Source organism: Vigna umbellata, chromosome 8, assembly GCF_029865625.1.
Source record: "Vigna umbellata cultivar VRB3 chromosome 8, Vumbellata_1.0, whole genome shotgun sequence".
In the NCBI taxonomy this organism is placed as follows: Eukaryota; Viridiplantae; Streptophyta; class Magnoliopsida; order Fabales; family Fabaceae; genus Vigna; species Vigna umbellata.
This window is the reverse complement of record NC_142172.1, coordinates 39,105,123-39,121,243: the sequence shown is the minus strand read 5'-3', so window position 1 is coordinate 39,121,243 and position 16,121 is coordinate 39,105,123. Positions and strand designations below refer to the sequence as shown.

General features: G+C 31.7%; 2 protein-coding genes and 1 non-coding gene across 6 annotated transcripts; 1 reads left to right on the top strand and 2 right to left on the bottom strand.

Moving 5' to 3' along the window:
* Window positions 1-2,212: 2,212 nt before the first annotated feature.
* On the bottom strand, window positions 2,213-9,355 carry LOC124821456 (uncharacterized). Of its 4 annotated transcripts, none has more exons than XM_047293340.2 (6): window positions 9,077-9,355; window positions 8,794-8,874; window positions 7,347-7,664; window positions 6,765-6,852; window positions 3,319-3,385; window positions 2,213-2,507 (listed from the first exon to the last, which is right to left on the bottom strand). In XM_047293340.2, exons 3-6 carry the CDS (start codon window positions 7,507-7,509, stop codon window positions 2,412-2,414), a joined length of 414 nt encoding a protein of 137 aa, XP_047149296.1. In that variant the 5' UTR covers window positions 7,510-7,664; window positions 8,794-8,874; window positions 9,077-9,355; the 3' UTR covers window positions 2,213-2,411. The 4 variants fall into 4 exon arrangements, with proteins under 4 accessions (XP_047149296.1, XP_087953440.1, XP_047149292.1 ...); XM_088097314.1 differs by lacking the exon at window positions 8,794-8,874 and adding an exon at window positions 7,909-8,152; XM_047293336.2 differs by lacking the exon at window positions 8,794-8,874.
* Window positions 9,356-13,370: 4,015 nt separating this feature from the next.
* On the top strand, window positions 13,371-13,443 carry TRNAE-CUC (transfer RNA glutamic acid (anticodon CUC)). The gene has a single exon. It is a non-coding gene; the product is annotated as a tRNA-Glu (tRNA).
* A 55-nt stretch (window positions 13,444-13,498) lies between these two features.
* LOC124821457 (Papain family cysteine protease) lies at window positions 13,499-15,603 on the bottom strand. The gene is made up of 4 exons (XM_047293345.2): window positions 15,074-15,603; window positions 14,517-14,636; window positions 14,099-14,342; window positions 13,499-14,014 (listed from the first exon to the last, which is right to left on the bottom strand). The coding sequence occupies exons 1-4, from the start codon at window positions 15,539-15,541 to the stop codon at window positions 13,713-13,715; spliced, it is 1,134 nt and encodes a 377-aa protein (XP_047149301.2). The 5' UTR covers window positions 15,542-15,603; the 3' UTR covers window positions 13,499-13,712.
* Window positions 15,604-16,121: the final 518 nt, after the last annotated feature.

Here is a 16,121-nt window from a genome sequence, read left to right as displayed (position 1 = left end):
CTCTTTTTATATTATTAAAATTTTAAAATTAAAATAAGTTATCTCCTTATTTAAAACATCTATTAACTCTAATAGGTTCTTAAAATTAATAATATAAAAACATATTGAAAACGTCTTAAATGAAAACGTATTACTTTATCTTTTATTTATAACTTCAAAGTAAATTTATTAACAGTAAAATATTATTATGTTTTAGTTGAAAACGTACCTGCTATTCCAGATGGTTTGAAAGGTTAATATAACTTCTTTCTATCGTGTATGCAACTTCAAAGCATTCGTTTTAATGCATTTTTGTTTGATTAATATCTAATCGTGCTTTACCTTACTAATCTTCTTTGTTTAAGTTACGTCAATCAGATATTGATAACGATATTGACGTAACTTTTTATCTGCTGATGGCGTAACAAAATTTTTGTGATGTTTTGCAAAAAATGTTTGCCATGGTCCATGGGGACTGCAACTTGAGAAATTTTCTCTCTTCAGCAATGGAATGTGCAACATTTATTTAGAGTTAACGGAATAATTATAGTGTACTTAAAACCAGTGGACATATTTTTACTAAAATAATAAAACAGTTAGTATAAGTAAAAATAATTATTATGAAAGATAGTTAGGATTAAAATAGTAAAAATACATAAGAATTAATTGTTTTTACTATTTGTAATAAATAACAATTGCTAACAGTTTATTATTTTACCTTCCCTCAGACACAAATGGAGTTTTGAAACAAATAGAAAAAGAAACAACGACTTTAATTTCAGTATATAAAGATTTTTTAAAAACTACAAAAAGTCATTTTAGATATACTGTGCAAATCATCGTGTTGTACTGTAGATACCATCTGCTATTCTAATTAGATTCTCCCTGTTGTGAAAGTAGTAAAATGGTTTTTAAGTTTAGATGGGAAAATAAAATACCGGAATTTATCCATGGCTCTTTTATTGTGTGTTTTAATAAATATTTTAGCATTTATGTAGTCAGCTTCATCTGAATGATCTTAACTGTATAAAATCATTTATTTTACTAAAACTATGTTTAAAGTGAATTGATTTGTGTTTGATAATAAAAATTGTGTTCGGAATATATTGTTGATACTTTTTAAATAAATGTATTGGAAAACAACGATGGGAACGGATTAATAAAGTAACACCAAAAGTATAAATGTATTGTTTCTTAAATTATTAAAATGTTTTTAATTTATTGAATAGCCTAAAAAATTATATTAATTTTTATTTTTATTTTTAACTTATTTTTAAAGTAATTATTTTATTTTTTTTATAATTATTTAATTATCGTTTTATATTTTTATTATATATTTGTATAATTATAATTTATTTATTAATATTGGATATTAGAAAAATGTGTTGTTTTAATATTAAATATTTAACGATATTTATTTTCTAAAATACAAGGAAAAATAAAATTCTACTTTTTTCTTGATGAAAATGAAATAAAAATTTCATTTCACACCACTTAGATATAAGAGTGAAAATCTATGATGTGCAATATATGTTTCGAACACAACACGTATCTACTAAGATAGGTTTATTTTGAAAATAATAAAATAAAATTTGATATATACATTAAAAAATATATAATAATTCTTAAAAATATAATAAATATAAAATTATTATTATGTTAATTTAAATTAAAATCATATTTATTAAAGATGTTAACTTAAAAATTATAAATATAATCATAATAAAAATATTATTGTTTTATAGATTAAATACTACAGTAATAAATATTAATAAAGTATCATAAAATATTAGACCCAGATACATTTTGGACTATGTAACCCAAATTAAAGTATTAAGACATCGAGAATAAATATTTATTTGGAGAATGAAGTTGAAATACATAAACTCATACTCAGCCCACCCGGTTATCATCTCTAACTGCGAGCAATGATCGTCAAAAAAATGTATATATTTAACAATTATTTTTCTCCAATAAAGAATGTAGTATTGCTTACATAATTTTTTCCCTAAAATAATTGTAAAATGTTATAAGATGTAAATGTAAGAATAACTTAGTATTAATTTTATGATGCTACTACAATAAACAATAACAATTTTCAAATTGCATATATATATGTTAGATCTTTCTAATCATAATATTATGTGTTTTACAAAAGTTTAGATATTTCTTCTTTGCTTCCACAAAAAATTAATGATTCCACCATCAGAAATCCTATATCTGTCACCGGAAGTCACAACAAAACACAACTGTGGCACAATTGAATTTAGAAATCAAAAAGTAGCATTGATCAAACCATCTATTTAATGCATGGATTTGAACTTGTCTGTTTGCTGATGGATCATGAGATACAAATAATATATTTTTTTATGGTGGGTGTGTGTATATATAATGAAATTTGTCATTAGATAAATGATGCAAAATAATAACCATTAACCATTTCTACATATAAAAGGATTAGATGCTGAGGTTAACGCGGAGAACATAGATGGTCTCCTTCTACGATCATGATCAGTGCACGCGGACACCTACAAGAGCAATGGAAGTCATTGCATATTAGAGGCTTTACACAGTTCTTGTTTCATTGGACATTTAACCAAAACTTCCAACAATCTAGTCAAAGAAGCCTTCATCATCATGCCAAATATCGACTAAGAAATCTACCATCTCCTGCGTAAGTCACCACCAATCCACCAATTTTGTTTCAGTGCATGGAAGGTATATTATGCAACAAGTCTTTTTAGCTTCAAATGAATTACTATAAAATGGAATAGCTGGTAAAGCTACAAAACGAATGAACAAGTATTGAGTTAAAATTACTGATGCAGGTGTAAATTGGTTAAGAAAAATTGAGAGCATATCCAATGCAACAGTCTTATTAAACCTTCTCATGAGATCTTATTTTACCTTAAGTGGGTCTCTACATACTACATTTTTAAAACACTCTTACAATTTTTGTTCCAATGAAAAAATCTTATAAGATATGCCCTTTAATGTTTCTTTGAATTTCAAATTTTACACCTTACATTTTACCAGTCTTAAATTTATACCCCTCGCGATATCATATCAGCATGTTTGGATGAGAATTTCTAAGAAGGCCTAAATCTTAAATTTAAGACTCTAGCTAAGACCTGTGCATAAGAGATACTTTGAGAAATTGAAGTTCTTTGTGATTCAACAATTAAAACAGTGGCAAGAGAGCGTTAACTTGATTGTTGACATTATAGTTCAAGCTTCGAGATTTGCATGCTATAAATAGACTTTTACATTATGACATCCATTTGAACACATACATTTTTTATGCATTAGATTAGATTCTTTCAGGTAAAGGAATCTTACAGGTAAGGGAATTGGCTCTGCAAAAGGTTCGTTAGTTGAAAGCAGCTCTTCATAAGACGTTGACCAGCTGACATAAAGATGTTCAAAACTATTAGAGTTGTTTAAGAAGCTAAGTCAAAACTATTGAAGCGCACGTTATAGGGGTTTTACAAAGCAATTGGTAATAAAACACATTTTTTTTCTGTGTACATTTGTCCCTATTATAGGACTAAACATCCCTAACATGTATTGAAGAGAATTTATATGAAAAAAATATATTTGTACACAAAAGAAAGCATAAGAAAAGAAAGTGAAGGCACTCAAATTCAATAATTGATAGAGATAGTATATCTCTTCTTCAGTTTTTCTCATGTATAAACAAATTCTGTTAATTTTGTTTTTCTGTTGTTGGTTCGTTTCTTTTGCAATGCTTGAATATGCCTATATATTCAAGCTAATCTTTGTAAACAGTAACAAGATTGGAATATACGAATACTACTTCATTCTTCTCTTTTCTCTCTTTTCCAATACACTCACATGGTATCAGTTTAGCAAGCTTCCGCTATTCTTTCTCTTAAACCTTTCATGGCGACTCATCCTCTTGCTTGATCATCTAGTCAATCGTGCCACAGTTTCTTCCCCTAATACTACTCCTATTGACACTGTTTCTGATAATTCTCAAACTACAGCTCCTAATATCAGAAACCTCTACTCAGGTTAAAAACAAGCCAAGTTACTTAGAACATTACTATTGTGGTTCTGCTTCAAATTCGTTTTCTAATTCTTCTACTCCTTACCCTATACATCATTTTGTTTCTTATGATAAATGTTCCTCTAATCATGCTTCTTTTTGTCACAACATTTTTGCCCAAGTTGAACCTTTTTCTTTCAAGGAAGCTGCTCAAAGTGACTGCTGCAATGAGGCAATGGAATAGATGTTCTCAATCAAAACCATACTTGGACATTAGCTCCTCTTCCTCCTGACAAGAAAGCCATTGATTGTGGATGGGTTTATAGAGTCAAAGCAAAGCAGATGGTTTGGTAGATAGATACAAGGCTCGGCTCATTGCAAAGGGATTTACACAAACCAAAGGGATAGATTACTTTGAAACATTCTCTCCAATTGTCAAGTTGACTTATGTGAGACTTGTCCTCGCGCTAGCTGCTGCCAAACACTTGTTTATACAACAGCTAGATGTTGACAATGCATTTCTTCACGATGATTTGGACGAAAAAATCTACCTGGATTCTGATTCTGATTGGGCTTCCTAAGCCACCACTCAACGCTCTATCTCTAGCTTTTGCATTCTCCTTGGCACATCCTTGATTTCTTGGAAATCCAAGAAACAAACAACTGTCTCAAGGTCTTCATCAGAAGTTGAATACCGTGCTTAGGCCTCCCTCACTTGTGAATTTCAATGGCTTTAATACATCCTTCAAGATCTTCATCTCTCCATTACCACACCTTATACAACATTTTGTGATAGAAACTCTGCTATTCAAATAGCGAAGTCCCACTTTTCATGAGAACAAAACACGTTGAAATTGATTGCTATCTTATCAGACAGAAGCTTCCTGATGACCTTATACATCTCTTTTCATATTCCTTCAGCATGCCAGCTAGCTGATGTTTTCACAAAATCTCTCCCTCCTGCTCCTTTCCATGATGTTGTTTCCAAGCTTGGACATCAAAATCCTTACACCCAGCTTGAGGGGGGGCTGATATAGATAGTATATCTCTTCTTCAGTTTTGCTCATGTATAAACAGATTCTGTTAATTCTGTTTTTCTGTTGTTTGTTCCTTTCTTTTTTACAATGCTTGGATATGCCTGTATATTCAAGCTAATCTTTGTAGACAGTAACAAGATTGGAATATACGAATGATACTTCATTCTTCTCTTTCCAATACACTCACAATAAGTTCAGATTCCATGTGGATTCTCAGTTTACAACTTTAATTTCTTTTAATGATCCCCTTGGAGCAATCTAACCACTGGTATTTAGGTCTGATGCAATTTGGAAAATCAAGCCACATTCTTGGTATAACTCAGGTGGAATCGGACTATTGATTTATGCATGCATGTTTCTCGTTGCAGTATTAGCTATAGATGGCATGGTATAAGTGCTACATGAATGAATTACTAATAGCCCTAGCCAAATACTGGGTTTGAGTGTAATAAACTATTTGGACTGATATTTAAGTCTTGAGATTCTCCCAATTAATAGTGTTTGGAGTTGAACCCTCCTTTGGTGTTTAAGTTTTAATATCATGTTGTTTTTCTTCAATCCTCACTTTATCAAAGAGTATAAATGAAATTATGCCTTACAACTTTGTTAGTATTTTTTATTTGATTTCCTTTAGAGAGAAATTGTAGTTTTAGGGAAAATGTCCACAGATAAATCTAAGTTTTATTACCAATTGGTTTGTAAATTGCTATAATTAGATTATAGAAATTGTTAATAAATATATAATCAATTGTGATCTATATGAATGAATAATTAGATTGTATTTTCATGATTCTGAAAGTTTATACAAAGGTTGTATATTTCATCAATTCAATCTTTATGAGCGAGATATATAAAAAAAAAATCCATAATAGTCTTAAATTTAGTTCAATATAAATCAAGTAATAAGTATTTTTATTTCTTTCATGAGTTGCCTATATACTGTCAGTTATTCGTACATCAGATGATTTTTAATTATTAACCACTGAACTGCATTTCAGGCATGTAAAAACAAAAGGTACATTTCAGATTAAGTTATGTAAACTAATGTAAAAAATCACGTAAAATTGTGAATGGAATGTCTTAATGATTATTGTAGTAAAACCTATCCCAAAAGAAACAACATAATTTTTTATTTTTTTTAGAAACTCTATTCATGGATATTTGTTTTAGAATTAGTAACAGCTAGTTATGACATTCTAATAATGGGTGATGCTCATATAAGTCAACTTCAATCCACTTTGAAGTTTACATCCAATTTAGTAATTTAAAACTTATTATTACATGTGCCAGAAAAATATGTAAAACTTAATTACACGTGTCATTTATTGTTTATATATGAATTAGGTAAAATGTAAATGAATTATAATAGTGTAAGATCAGAAAAAGGGGATCAGCTTATATGAGTTCTTCTAATGCCAGAAACAAGACATATTGGAAAGGACAGGTGAGGAATAGGGTTCATCATGGAACGGGTATAAAAGATGACAAGGAAGAGAATAGTGATTTCCTGTTTCTTAAGAATGAATGAAGAAACTCTAGTTTTTAAATAAAATTGCAAATTATCTATAAGAAACTAGAAAAATGTGTGTGAAAAAACCCTCCTAACGCATTATTATTTCATTTCCTTTCATAAAAAACATAAGATAAAACACGTTCCAAAACTTTCATTATAACTATACTCTAATAACAATGATTGATCATTCTGTGAATGAAAAAAGGGAAGTTGGCTTTAGTTATACCTAATAATTTGATCTTTAGCTATTCTTGGTGGATGCTGAGACCTATCACCAACCCATTTTCTTCTATCCTCATGCCAAGCAATTGCAGCTGCAGATATATCAATCCATATTAGGTTTTAAGTTACAGTAAAAAATTAAAATATAAAAAGAAAATAGAAAAGTATATATAATAATGATTTGAAGAATTAAATAAATTAAAAAAAAAAACCTGACAAATTATGAGAAAGCTAGTACTATTTCATTATTTGCTTCTTTAATTCTTACTAGGCGAGAAAGGTATTTGAAGCTTGTTTTCTCTGATTACATATTTGGAGTCCTCATAGATATAGATCGGAAAGATATTTCATGGATCAATCTCCTTCCATATTCCTCAAGTTATGTTATTTCAGCTAATAAACAAAATTATTACATACCATCCTGGTAACTAGCATGAATAAAACAGCTACCAACAAGCTATATGGGATGTCTGGATAGTTTAATACTTTTCAAGTGGTAAACTAGAGCTGAATAGATGAACAAACAATGGTAAAGGAAAATGACCATTTATTTACTAGACTATGAACATTACAATGACAAGCTCACCATGATTAACAAAAATCGAAGTTTGCTTAAAATTTTGCTTTCCATTGGAATGAGAATTTCTGTGAGCCTTTTCACTGGATCTTTTCACTTCATCTGCAGGTTTAGAATGCTTCAAAGTTTGTTTCCCATTTGAATGGGAACTTTCAGCACAGAACTCCATCATATCCAAATTAAATGATATTCCACGCAATAATTATACGGTAAATATTAATACTTGTTTCCTTCAAAAGATTAGAGGTACATCCAAGCTTCCTAACAGTTATTGCAACTTTCATGTCACAGGTTTTGAAAAGAACTGGTGCTCATCTGTCACTGTTGCTGCATAATGACGAAACAACTTTCAAAGGAAAATCATTGGGAAAGTGTAATTTGTGTTTGTTGTACAACACTAATAAAACAGGAAAAAGGAAAAAAGAAATCAACATGTAAAAATGGATAAAATTGAATGAAGTGTAAATTTCACAATTTTTTTACAACAACATTCATAAATAACTTCCTTCAACAGTAGTTTTCCTCACCCATTGCTTTAAATTTGCACCAACATTCATAAAACTTATCTTACCCCAAACCTCATTTTCTCTGATTGGTTCCACATTATATCTCATCTCTAATGTGGCATCAATTGCCTGAAGATTATGATAATTTGGAGCATTATCAAGGAACCAATAGGTGACAAAACCTCTGCGTGATATGTAAAAGTTGAACACTACACATAGTAATGCTCTTTTACTATAATGTATAAAGTGAACCTTTCTGAGTCATCAATGGCGTGTAACAATTTTTAAACAAGCCAATTCACCCTGTACCTGCTTTGTTTTCCGATTTTAGTCAGTAATCGAAATGAACAAATGACAGAAAGTACAGTCTCAAAAATTCAAATATAATGTAAAACAACCTGAACATTCAATTCAAGTTATTCCAGATACATGAGCATCATTCCCGAAATCCAAAAGTAAAACAACCTGAAAATTCAGTGAACCAAGCATTCCCCCACTCTCCAACCTGATACCATACAAAACCTGATGCACGCTTTTCCTAATATTTCAACTTCAACTGGAATACAAGTTTGATACTCGGATCCTGATAAGTAACCCAAAAACTTAGAGAACCCACTTTTAGAAACTAACTATTAAAAGGGGAGAACCAGGCACCTAAATCCTTCAACGGGTATCCTATATTACTCTATGTGGGAATTAGTTAGCGCATAATACCCAAATTCCGATCAAAAACAATATCACGAAACGAAATATTTGTCCATTAATTCATTCCACTTCCCTTCCAGATCTGAAATAAAATACATTAGGTAAAGAACACATATATGCTACTTCTAGATCCCAAATCTTCCTGACTTGAAATACCCACATTGCTTTTATATAAACAAAAAGGAAACAGAAATTTAGACAAACCAAAAACCGTATATGGACAACATCCCGTAAATCAATTTTACCTTCATCACTGTATACCGCTCAAAACTTGTGTCGGTTTTAAATGGACAGTTAATACAGCTTCATCAAGAAAGCAACATAACCTACCAAGAACACAAATTACAAAGCTAACAACAACAAAAAAAAAAAGTAAGAGATTCCCTATAATTCTAATTAGGAGACAAAACCAAACAACATTGTCCCTCAATGAGGAATGCATTGAGGAAAAGAAAAACAGCACCAGATCTGAATAAAAAAACCAGCATATGAAACATTAAAAATAACAAAAACAAAAACAAAAAATACCCGTATGGTGGTTGAGTGACGGTAGGTGGTGGTCGCCGACCAAAGAAATTAATCGGAGAAGAATCAGAAGCTAAGATTTTCAAGGTCCAATTTAGAAACGTGGGTCTCAGACTCTACAGGCATTCAGCTACAACAATTAACAGAAGAACATGCATTTTCTCTACTCTCTACGTTGTCAATTTCTTCTTGCGGACATGTGTCTGTGGCGACATGCCACCAGTTTTTTTTTTTTCTTTTTACCATTGTAATTATTTATTATGATAAATTCTTAGAATATTTCTTTCAACACTGAATTTATGATAATTTCTCAGAATGTTAAAAATGAAAAACCTTTCTCTTTTAAAGTAGTAATTTTATTGCATGTATTATTTTTTTTATTTCTCTCCCAAATTAAAATGATTATTATAAATAATCAGAATTATCCCTTTACAATAACTTTGTTTTCACATGGTAGAGTTTGGATAAATTTTTGCTGTTTCTTATTTATACACGTGTAATACAATATGACTACAATACCCCTCCACCAACCATTGATGACATGAAGGTGGACAAGATTTGAAAAACCATTTGAGGGGCTTTTAGTCATTTGAGGTCATAACAATGAGGCAACAAGTTCAGCTCCTAAGAACCACACACGTTTCCTCTTGTTACGTCTTTAAAGTAAAATAAATACATGGAAAAGGATAATTTATATTAGTTTATCTTTTTAAATTCTGTGTCTATTGAATACATTTATGGTTTCTACAATTATAAACTATTCCTTTTACCTGTGATATAGTCGTTTTTATGTTGAATTATAATAATAGTTAATAATTAAACCATGTTGTTGGTAGATATATCAATCACCCATCATAACTATTTTATAGTGATATATTTTTTAGTTTATAAAATTTTACAGGAAAATATAATTTTTTAAGAGAATTTTGATATATTTTGACTTTTAAAAGCCTTAATCATTCAATTCCTAACAGGGAACAGTTTGACCTATAAAAAATTAAAATAATTAGTTTAAAACAATTATATTTATTTAATTTTATAAGTTTAAAAATTAAAATATATCAAAGTTTTTTTAGAGAAAATAAATTTTAATTTCGTATCAAAATTTAAGAGACTAAAAATATATTTAATTTTTTATATTAATATAATATATTAATTAAGTTTTTATATCAATTAAAATATATATTTAATAAATATAGACATGCGATAAAAAAGAATAAATATTCCAAAAGAATGTACTGCGAGCAAGTAATTATAAAATAACGTATAATAGGTTTGAGCGATAATAAATTAAAGATATAAAACGTATTACTTCTAAGTTTTATATAAAAAAAAAAAAAAAAAACAAGATAATGAGTATAAAAGATGGGCCAAAACTGTTAGTATTTATTGGATAAATAACTAAAGACTTAAGATTAAAATTACAATTGGTATATTTTAAAATAAAATAGCGATATTTTATAGAGTAATAGTATTTAAAATGTTTTTAAAATATAGGACAACATTCACTCGTTTAACAAAACTGGCAATGCCAAATACATATTTCAAAAGAATTTTTAATAATTAAAACTCAGTTGCATTAATTATTAGGGTAGAGGAACATAGTAATTAACTACAAAACTTTTTGCACAACTCAATGAACGATAAAATAGAGATTTGAAAAGGATCCAATTTCAATAACACATTAAATAACGTTGAAAATGAAATACATTTGTCATAAAACCAAACCTTTTCAATGACCCATCAAACACATTAAATACCTCTTTTTTATTAAAGAATTAATGAATCGACAAAATATTAGGAAAATGTCTTCCAACAATATTTTAATTAATTTTACGTAACAAAATATATTATTTTACTTTATTTTTCTACACCAAATGCTAGTTTCAAAAATAAAATTCATAAACATGATAAACTAATGCACGCATTCAAATACTTTTCAATAGTAAAAGAAATTAATTTTTATTTAGACCTTTAAATATTTCCATTTATTTTATATATTAATATGATATCTTATCTAAAAGTTAGATTTTAGGTTTAATCTCACTTTAAGTTCCTATTTTTGGTCCAGAATTTTAAATAGGTCATTTTTTTTTCGACATCTCAATTAGATCCTTATTTTTGTAAAATTAGATCAAATAAAGGTTTTTTGTCAAACTGTTCAAACACCGTTAAGTTGGATGTTTCGTGACATGCTGACACTGTAATTTTTTATTATGCGGCATTAAAAACGCGACTGAATTGTATTTTTAAAATTGAATTAAAAAATGAAGTGTACATAGTGGAAATATAATTTAAGTAAGGGCAAAATTGGAAAATCAAATTAAATTAAGTGTTGAATTGAAAAATCAAATTAAATTGGAAAATCTTCAACCGATTGGCTCCCTTGCTTCAGCCGTTGAGTGTCCTCCTTCTTCTTCACTGCTCGGCCTCGCTCGGTAGCCTCACCACCTTCAGTCGTTCGGTTCCCTTCTTCTTCTCCCTCACTGCTCGACGTCTTCCTACATTCCGCCGATCGGTTGACTACTAATAATATCTTATAACAAGCTGTCGACAAACCTTAATTCCCTGACCTAGTCAATGTCGCTGTCAACCACGTTGTTCCGTCACCATCATCCTCATCGAACCACAAGTCGTTGTCGCCAACCTCCATGGTCGCTGGACATTCATCTTCATCACCTCCAAACCTAGAAATCAGAAAATCCCAATTGCCATGTAATCCTAAATCACAGATCCCTTTCTTCTTCCTTGCTAGCTTCGCTACAACCACCGGTTAGTGACATCATCTCCTCCATCATCGCATCAGAAACCTGCATCAAATAGAACCACATCATCATCTTCGACTTCCCATCTGAACTACATCAGAACAACCCACCAAAACCTAAATTCATAGTCAGCCACCACACCGTTCAACCACAGCAGGAACACCATCAGTACCTCGTCAGTCCTCCGTTCACCTTCAATGCATCTCACAACAGCCACCAACACTGGAAAAACCATTGTGCGCTCGCATCATCCTCATTGAACCACCTCGCGAGCCACGCGTGAAGGCTCCATCACAATGCGAACTAGATTTCTACACCAGAGTCGCACCACCACGAAACAAAACAACACCATCGCGAGCCCCAAAACTCCTCCGCACAAACCCTAATCGCGAAAGATCACCACGCCAGAAAGGAGATCGAAATCGCAAGCCATCAAGGGAGCAACCCAAATCGCGACGAACAAAAACGCGAACACCTCAAAATCAAACTGTTCTCTACAATTGAAATCAGAGAAAGGAGCAACCTTTAATTTCTTTTTTCCAATTTACCTTCAATTTTTCAATTACAAAATACATGTGACAATTATGTATAAACGATACGTCATCTAAGTCGAAAAAAAAGAAGACCTATTTGTAACAAAATATAAAAATAACATAAAAACCTGTAAAATTAAAAATTCCATTGCCGGGACTTGAACCCGGGTCTCTCAAGCGAGAGCCGAGTATCTGACCAACTAGACTACAACGAATTGTCGAATGCTTTGAAATGCTATAAGTAAAACATAATTTAATAGCATCCTACAAGATTCTAAAACCAAATAATGGGATATATATATATATATATCTTTTTTTTTCATTTATAGGGAAATACACCAACTCATGTTAAATTACTCATTTACTTAGTTTCTAAAACACACTCACCTCCTCTATAGATTATATTAAGTGACAACTTTAAATTTTCTGATGTATTATATAATCTGAAATTCAACTCAACCTAATAAATCCACAATGTAGACGAAACTGACAAGTATACAAATGATTATTTTGATTTATTGAAGCGGTATGAATAATTATATTGAAGATTAAATGGCCCACTTTAAGTCCCTAAATTTATAAATATTTTGCTTCGAGGTATGATGAAAATAAAATAATGCAAGCGCAGTAGATGAAAAAGTTTATTTATTTAAGTAGTGCCAGTCCAGGAGATGAAAATGAAAACAGTGTTGGTGTGAAGTTTATCACCGTTAGTAATTGCAGATTCCATGTATAAGTCCTAGTCTCATACTCATTAAAACACAACTAAGTCATTAAAGTTTTTTCATTAATATTCAATTTAATTTAATGAAATTAGCAAATTTTCATCTAATTACGTCAATTTTCCAACCATGTTTGTTCTATCAGCTTGTACTTCAATCACACGAACACATTAACTAAAGTAATAAGATCAGATGTGAAGAGTAAGATGGTGTTGTTTCTATTAATAAATATAAATAAGTAATTAATATATTTTGAATATGGAAGCTAATTCATCAATCCGTTGTAGTCTAGTTGGTTAGGATACTCGGCTCTCACCCGAGAGACCCGGGTTCAAGTCCCGGCAACGGAATCTTTTTTTCTAATTTCCCGCACACATTTTAAAATTGCAGAATTTTCTCATCAACTCCAACCAAAATTCTTGTAACATAGCAGACAGATAACTCTTGACATGATATGCTCCATTTTCATCTTACAAAGATCTTATCATAGATAGAACACACATTATCATACATCACATGTCTATAAACTACAGTACATATGAAAGTTTTTTTAAAAAACTTTTATAGTAGTAAAAATAAACACTTTTTTGCATAAGTAATACGTAGCGAAAGTAGGCAGCTAATAGGAAGCATAACTCTGTGTAGTTGTTTGTGTTTGGGCAACCATTGCAGCAGACACCATTGTGTTCATTCCACAGATGGCATGCCCTCGGCAGAGCATGTAATACCCATCTACTCCCCATCTCTTCCCCCAGGAATTCTTGATGATCCAGTATGGTTTGTTGCCAAGCCTCAGAATTGAGAACCCTTTTGCTCTATATCCCACAAGCAACACACCATGGTTGAGCCATCTCTTGCTGCATATGAGAGGGCATGACACACCCCCAATGTATGTTTGCATGAAAATTGCGTTCAGACCAACTACACATCAAAGTTCATAAATGTTAAGACATACAGATATTACTAACATTAAACATTAAGGATTGTTTTATTAGGGGGACTTACTAGCAAGTGGACCGTGCTTGACTAAATATGCAGCAATTTGGTTCTCATCCACAGGAATGTTGGTGAAATTTGTGATCCTAACAGCTGCTTTCACCGGATCAAACTTGCATTCACCTTTTTCCCCTGTGTAGGGGTATGAAGACTCCTCCTCCAACCCTCCAGACTCCAGCAAATACTTGTAAGCATTTGTCATAAGACCTCCATTACAGCCATTGTCACATGTAGTCCTTTCTGTTATGTCGCACTTGGAAACAGAAATTGAACAAAAAGTTATCAGGGGCAAGATGGATTCATGTAAAGTAAAACCCCAGTTCAGAAATGAATCGGGATGCATAAAATTTGTGACATTCATTTATATGCATTGAAAAGTGTTGAAGAAAGCAAGTTACATAGAGATAAGCATCTAACAGTCCTTTACCTGGTTGTCACAGTCTACCAGCTGTTGTTCACTAAGATTGAGGAGCTTTCCGGTGGCAATAAAATTGGCTCCTTCTATAGATCCCGTGGTGCTGAAAGCCCAGCATGATCCACATTTACCCTGTTTTCAAATTATGCGAGCCACTTAAAAAATGGAATATTCGTAAGACAGATTAATTAAGTTTAAAAAAGACTTTCACTTAGAAACGGAAAATAGTCATACAAATCTGATCACAAATAATCATACAGTATTGTTAACTTAAGAATCTTCAGGCCCTACAAAACTTGTTTTAAGGTTAGACCTGGAAAAAATGTATGGGCATACCAATTTTTCTCCCATACACTTTTATTTTTGATGTAATTTTTAATAGTGACATTTTAACTAATTGTTCGTAGCTGGAATCAGTAAGCTAAAAATAAAATAAAATATTAAATACTTCTAATAATTAGTGAGTAGTGAAAAAAAAAATATACCACTTTAAAAAATCATAACAATGAAGAATTGTAGTTAGTCGTAGAAATTAAAGCTAAACTTGTCATGTATGTATGTATACGTACCTGCATTTTAACTTCGGTGACAGCCCCTTTTTCTCGCCAATCGAAATCCTCCGGAAGTCCATCCATCTCCAACGGCGGTGCCACACCGCCGGCGCCATTATTCAACAGGAATCCGCCATTGACACCGGTGTAGTGGCGTTGAAACTCGTCCTCGGTGAGATCGGAGAACTGCGTGACGCCGTGGATGGCAGTGGGGTCGAGCGCCTGGTTCTCCGCCGCTCTCAGCATATTTCCTGCGAAAATCTCCAAACGCTGTAAATACTCTTCCCGTGTGGAGTAGTTCCTCCCGTAATTCCCCATGAAGACTCTGAACCTCTTCTCCGTTCGCAGAAGTTGGTTGTCCTCGAGCTTCAACTTTCTGGCTATGTCTTGAACCGTGGTTTGGCGAGCAGAAGATAGGGTTAGAGCGAAGAGGAAGAGTGAAAGACGTGCGAAGCACGTGAGACCATGACCTCGCTTTGCCACCATGTCTGCGCGTGCTGCCTCTGCCTACTCTGCTACCACGGCTCTTCTTCTTCGCGTTTTTATGGGTCGTCCTCCGTGAATATGTAATTACATTTATAGCCTTCGAAGGGTGCTGTTGGAGAGTACACGGCGGTGTAGGACAGGGGTATAAGTGTAAATTGAAAACGCATGGAAAGGTGGCAGCATGCAGTAGTTAGGCTCAACATGCAACGTGACACGTGGATAGGGCTTAGAGTCTTAAACCGTGAGTAAGACAAAACATCATCTTTTTCTAAACGTGTTTCACTTGCACCTTCAATCTTTTCATCTCCACCTCCATTTTTTCAATATATCCTTCATTTTGAACAGTAATTATTAAGATAACGGATTTTCTATTCAAAACTTCAGTATAATAAAGTTTAAAGAATAAAAATGTATTTAATCTATTGTTTCATTATGCTATATAATTTTTATTGGTTTAAAATTGGAGACGATGTACATAAATTATTTTTTGAGCTATTCAAAACTCAGAATAAAGCCAAGATAACATACTATAATTCAAACAACTTATGATAAAAAAAAGTAAGTTAAAATATAAATTAAG

Bases quoted from the DNA above. Each gene is read 5' to 3' on its own strand.
- LOC124821457 (XM_047293345.2), bottom strand. From the start codon at position 15,541: ATGGTGGCAAAGCGAGGTCATGGTCTCACGTGCTTCGCACGTCTTTCA. The intron at 14,637-15,073 runs GTACGTATACAT...ATTTGAAAACAG, and splicing joins TCACCGAAGTTAAAATGCAG to GGTAAATGTGGATCATGCTG. The intron at 14,015-14,098 runs GTAAGTCCCCCT...TTTGATGTGTAG, and splicing joins CAAGCACGGTCCACTTGCTA to TTGGTCTGAACGCAATTTTC.
- LOC124821456 (XM_047293340.2), bottom strand. From the start codon at position 7,509: ATGATGGAGTTCTGTGCTGAAAGTTCCCATTCAAATGGGAAACAAACT. The intron at 3,386-6,764 runs GTATAACTAAAG...TCTTTATGTCAG, and splicing joins GCTAAAGATCAAATTATTAG to CTGGTCAACGTCTTATGAAG. The intron at 2,508-3,318 runs GTAAGATTCCTT...TTGCTCTTGTAG, and splicing joins CAGAGCCAATTCCCTTACCT to GTGTCCGCGTGCACTGATCA.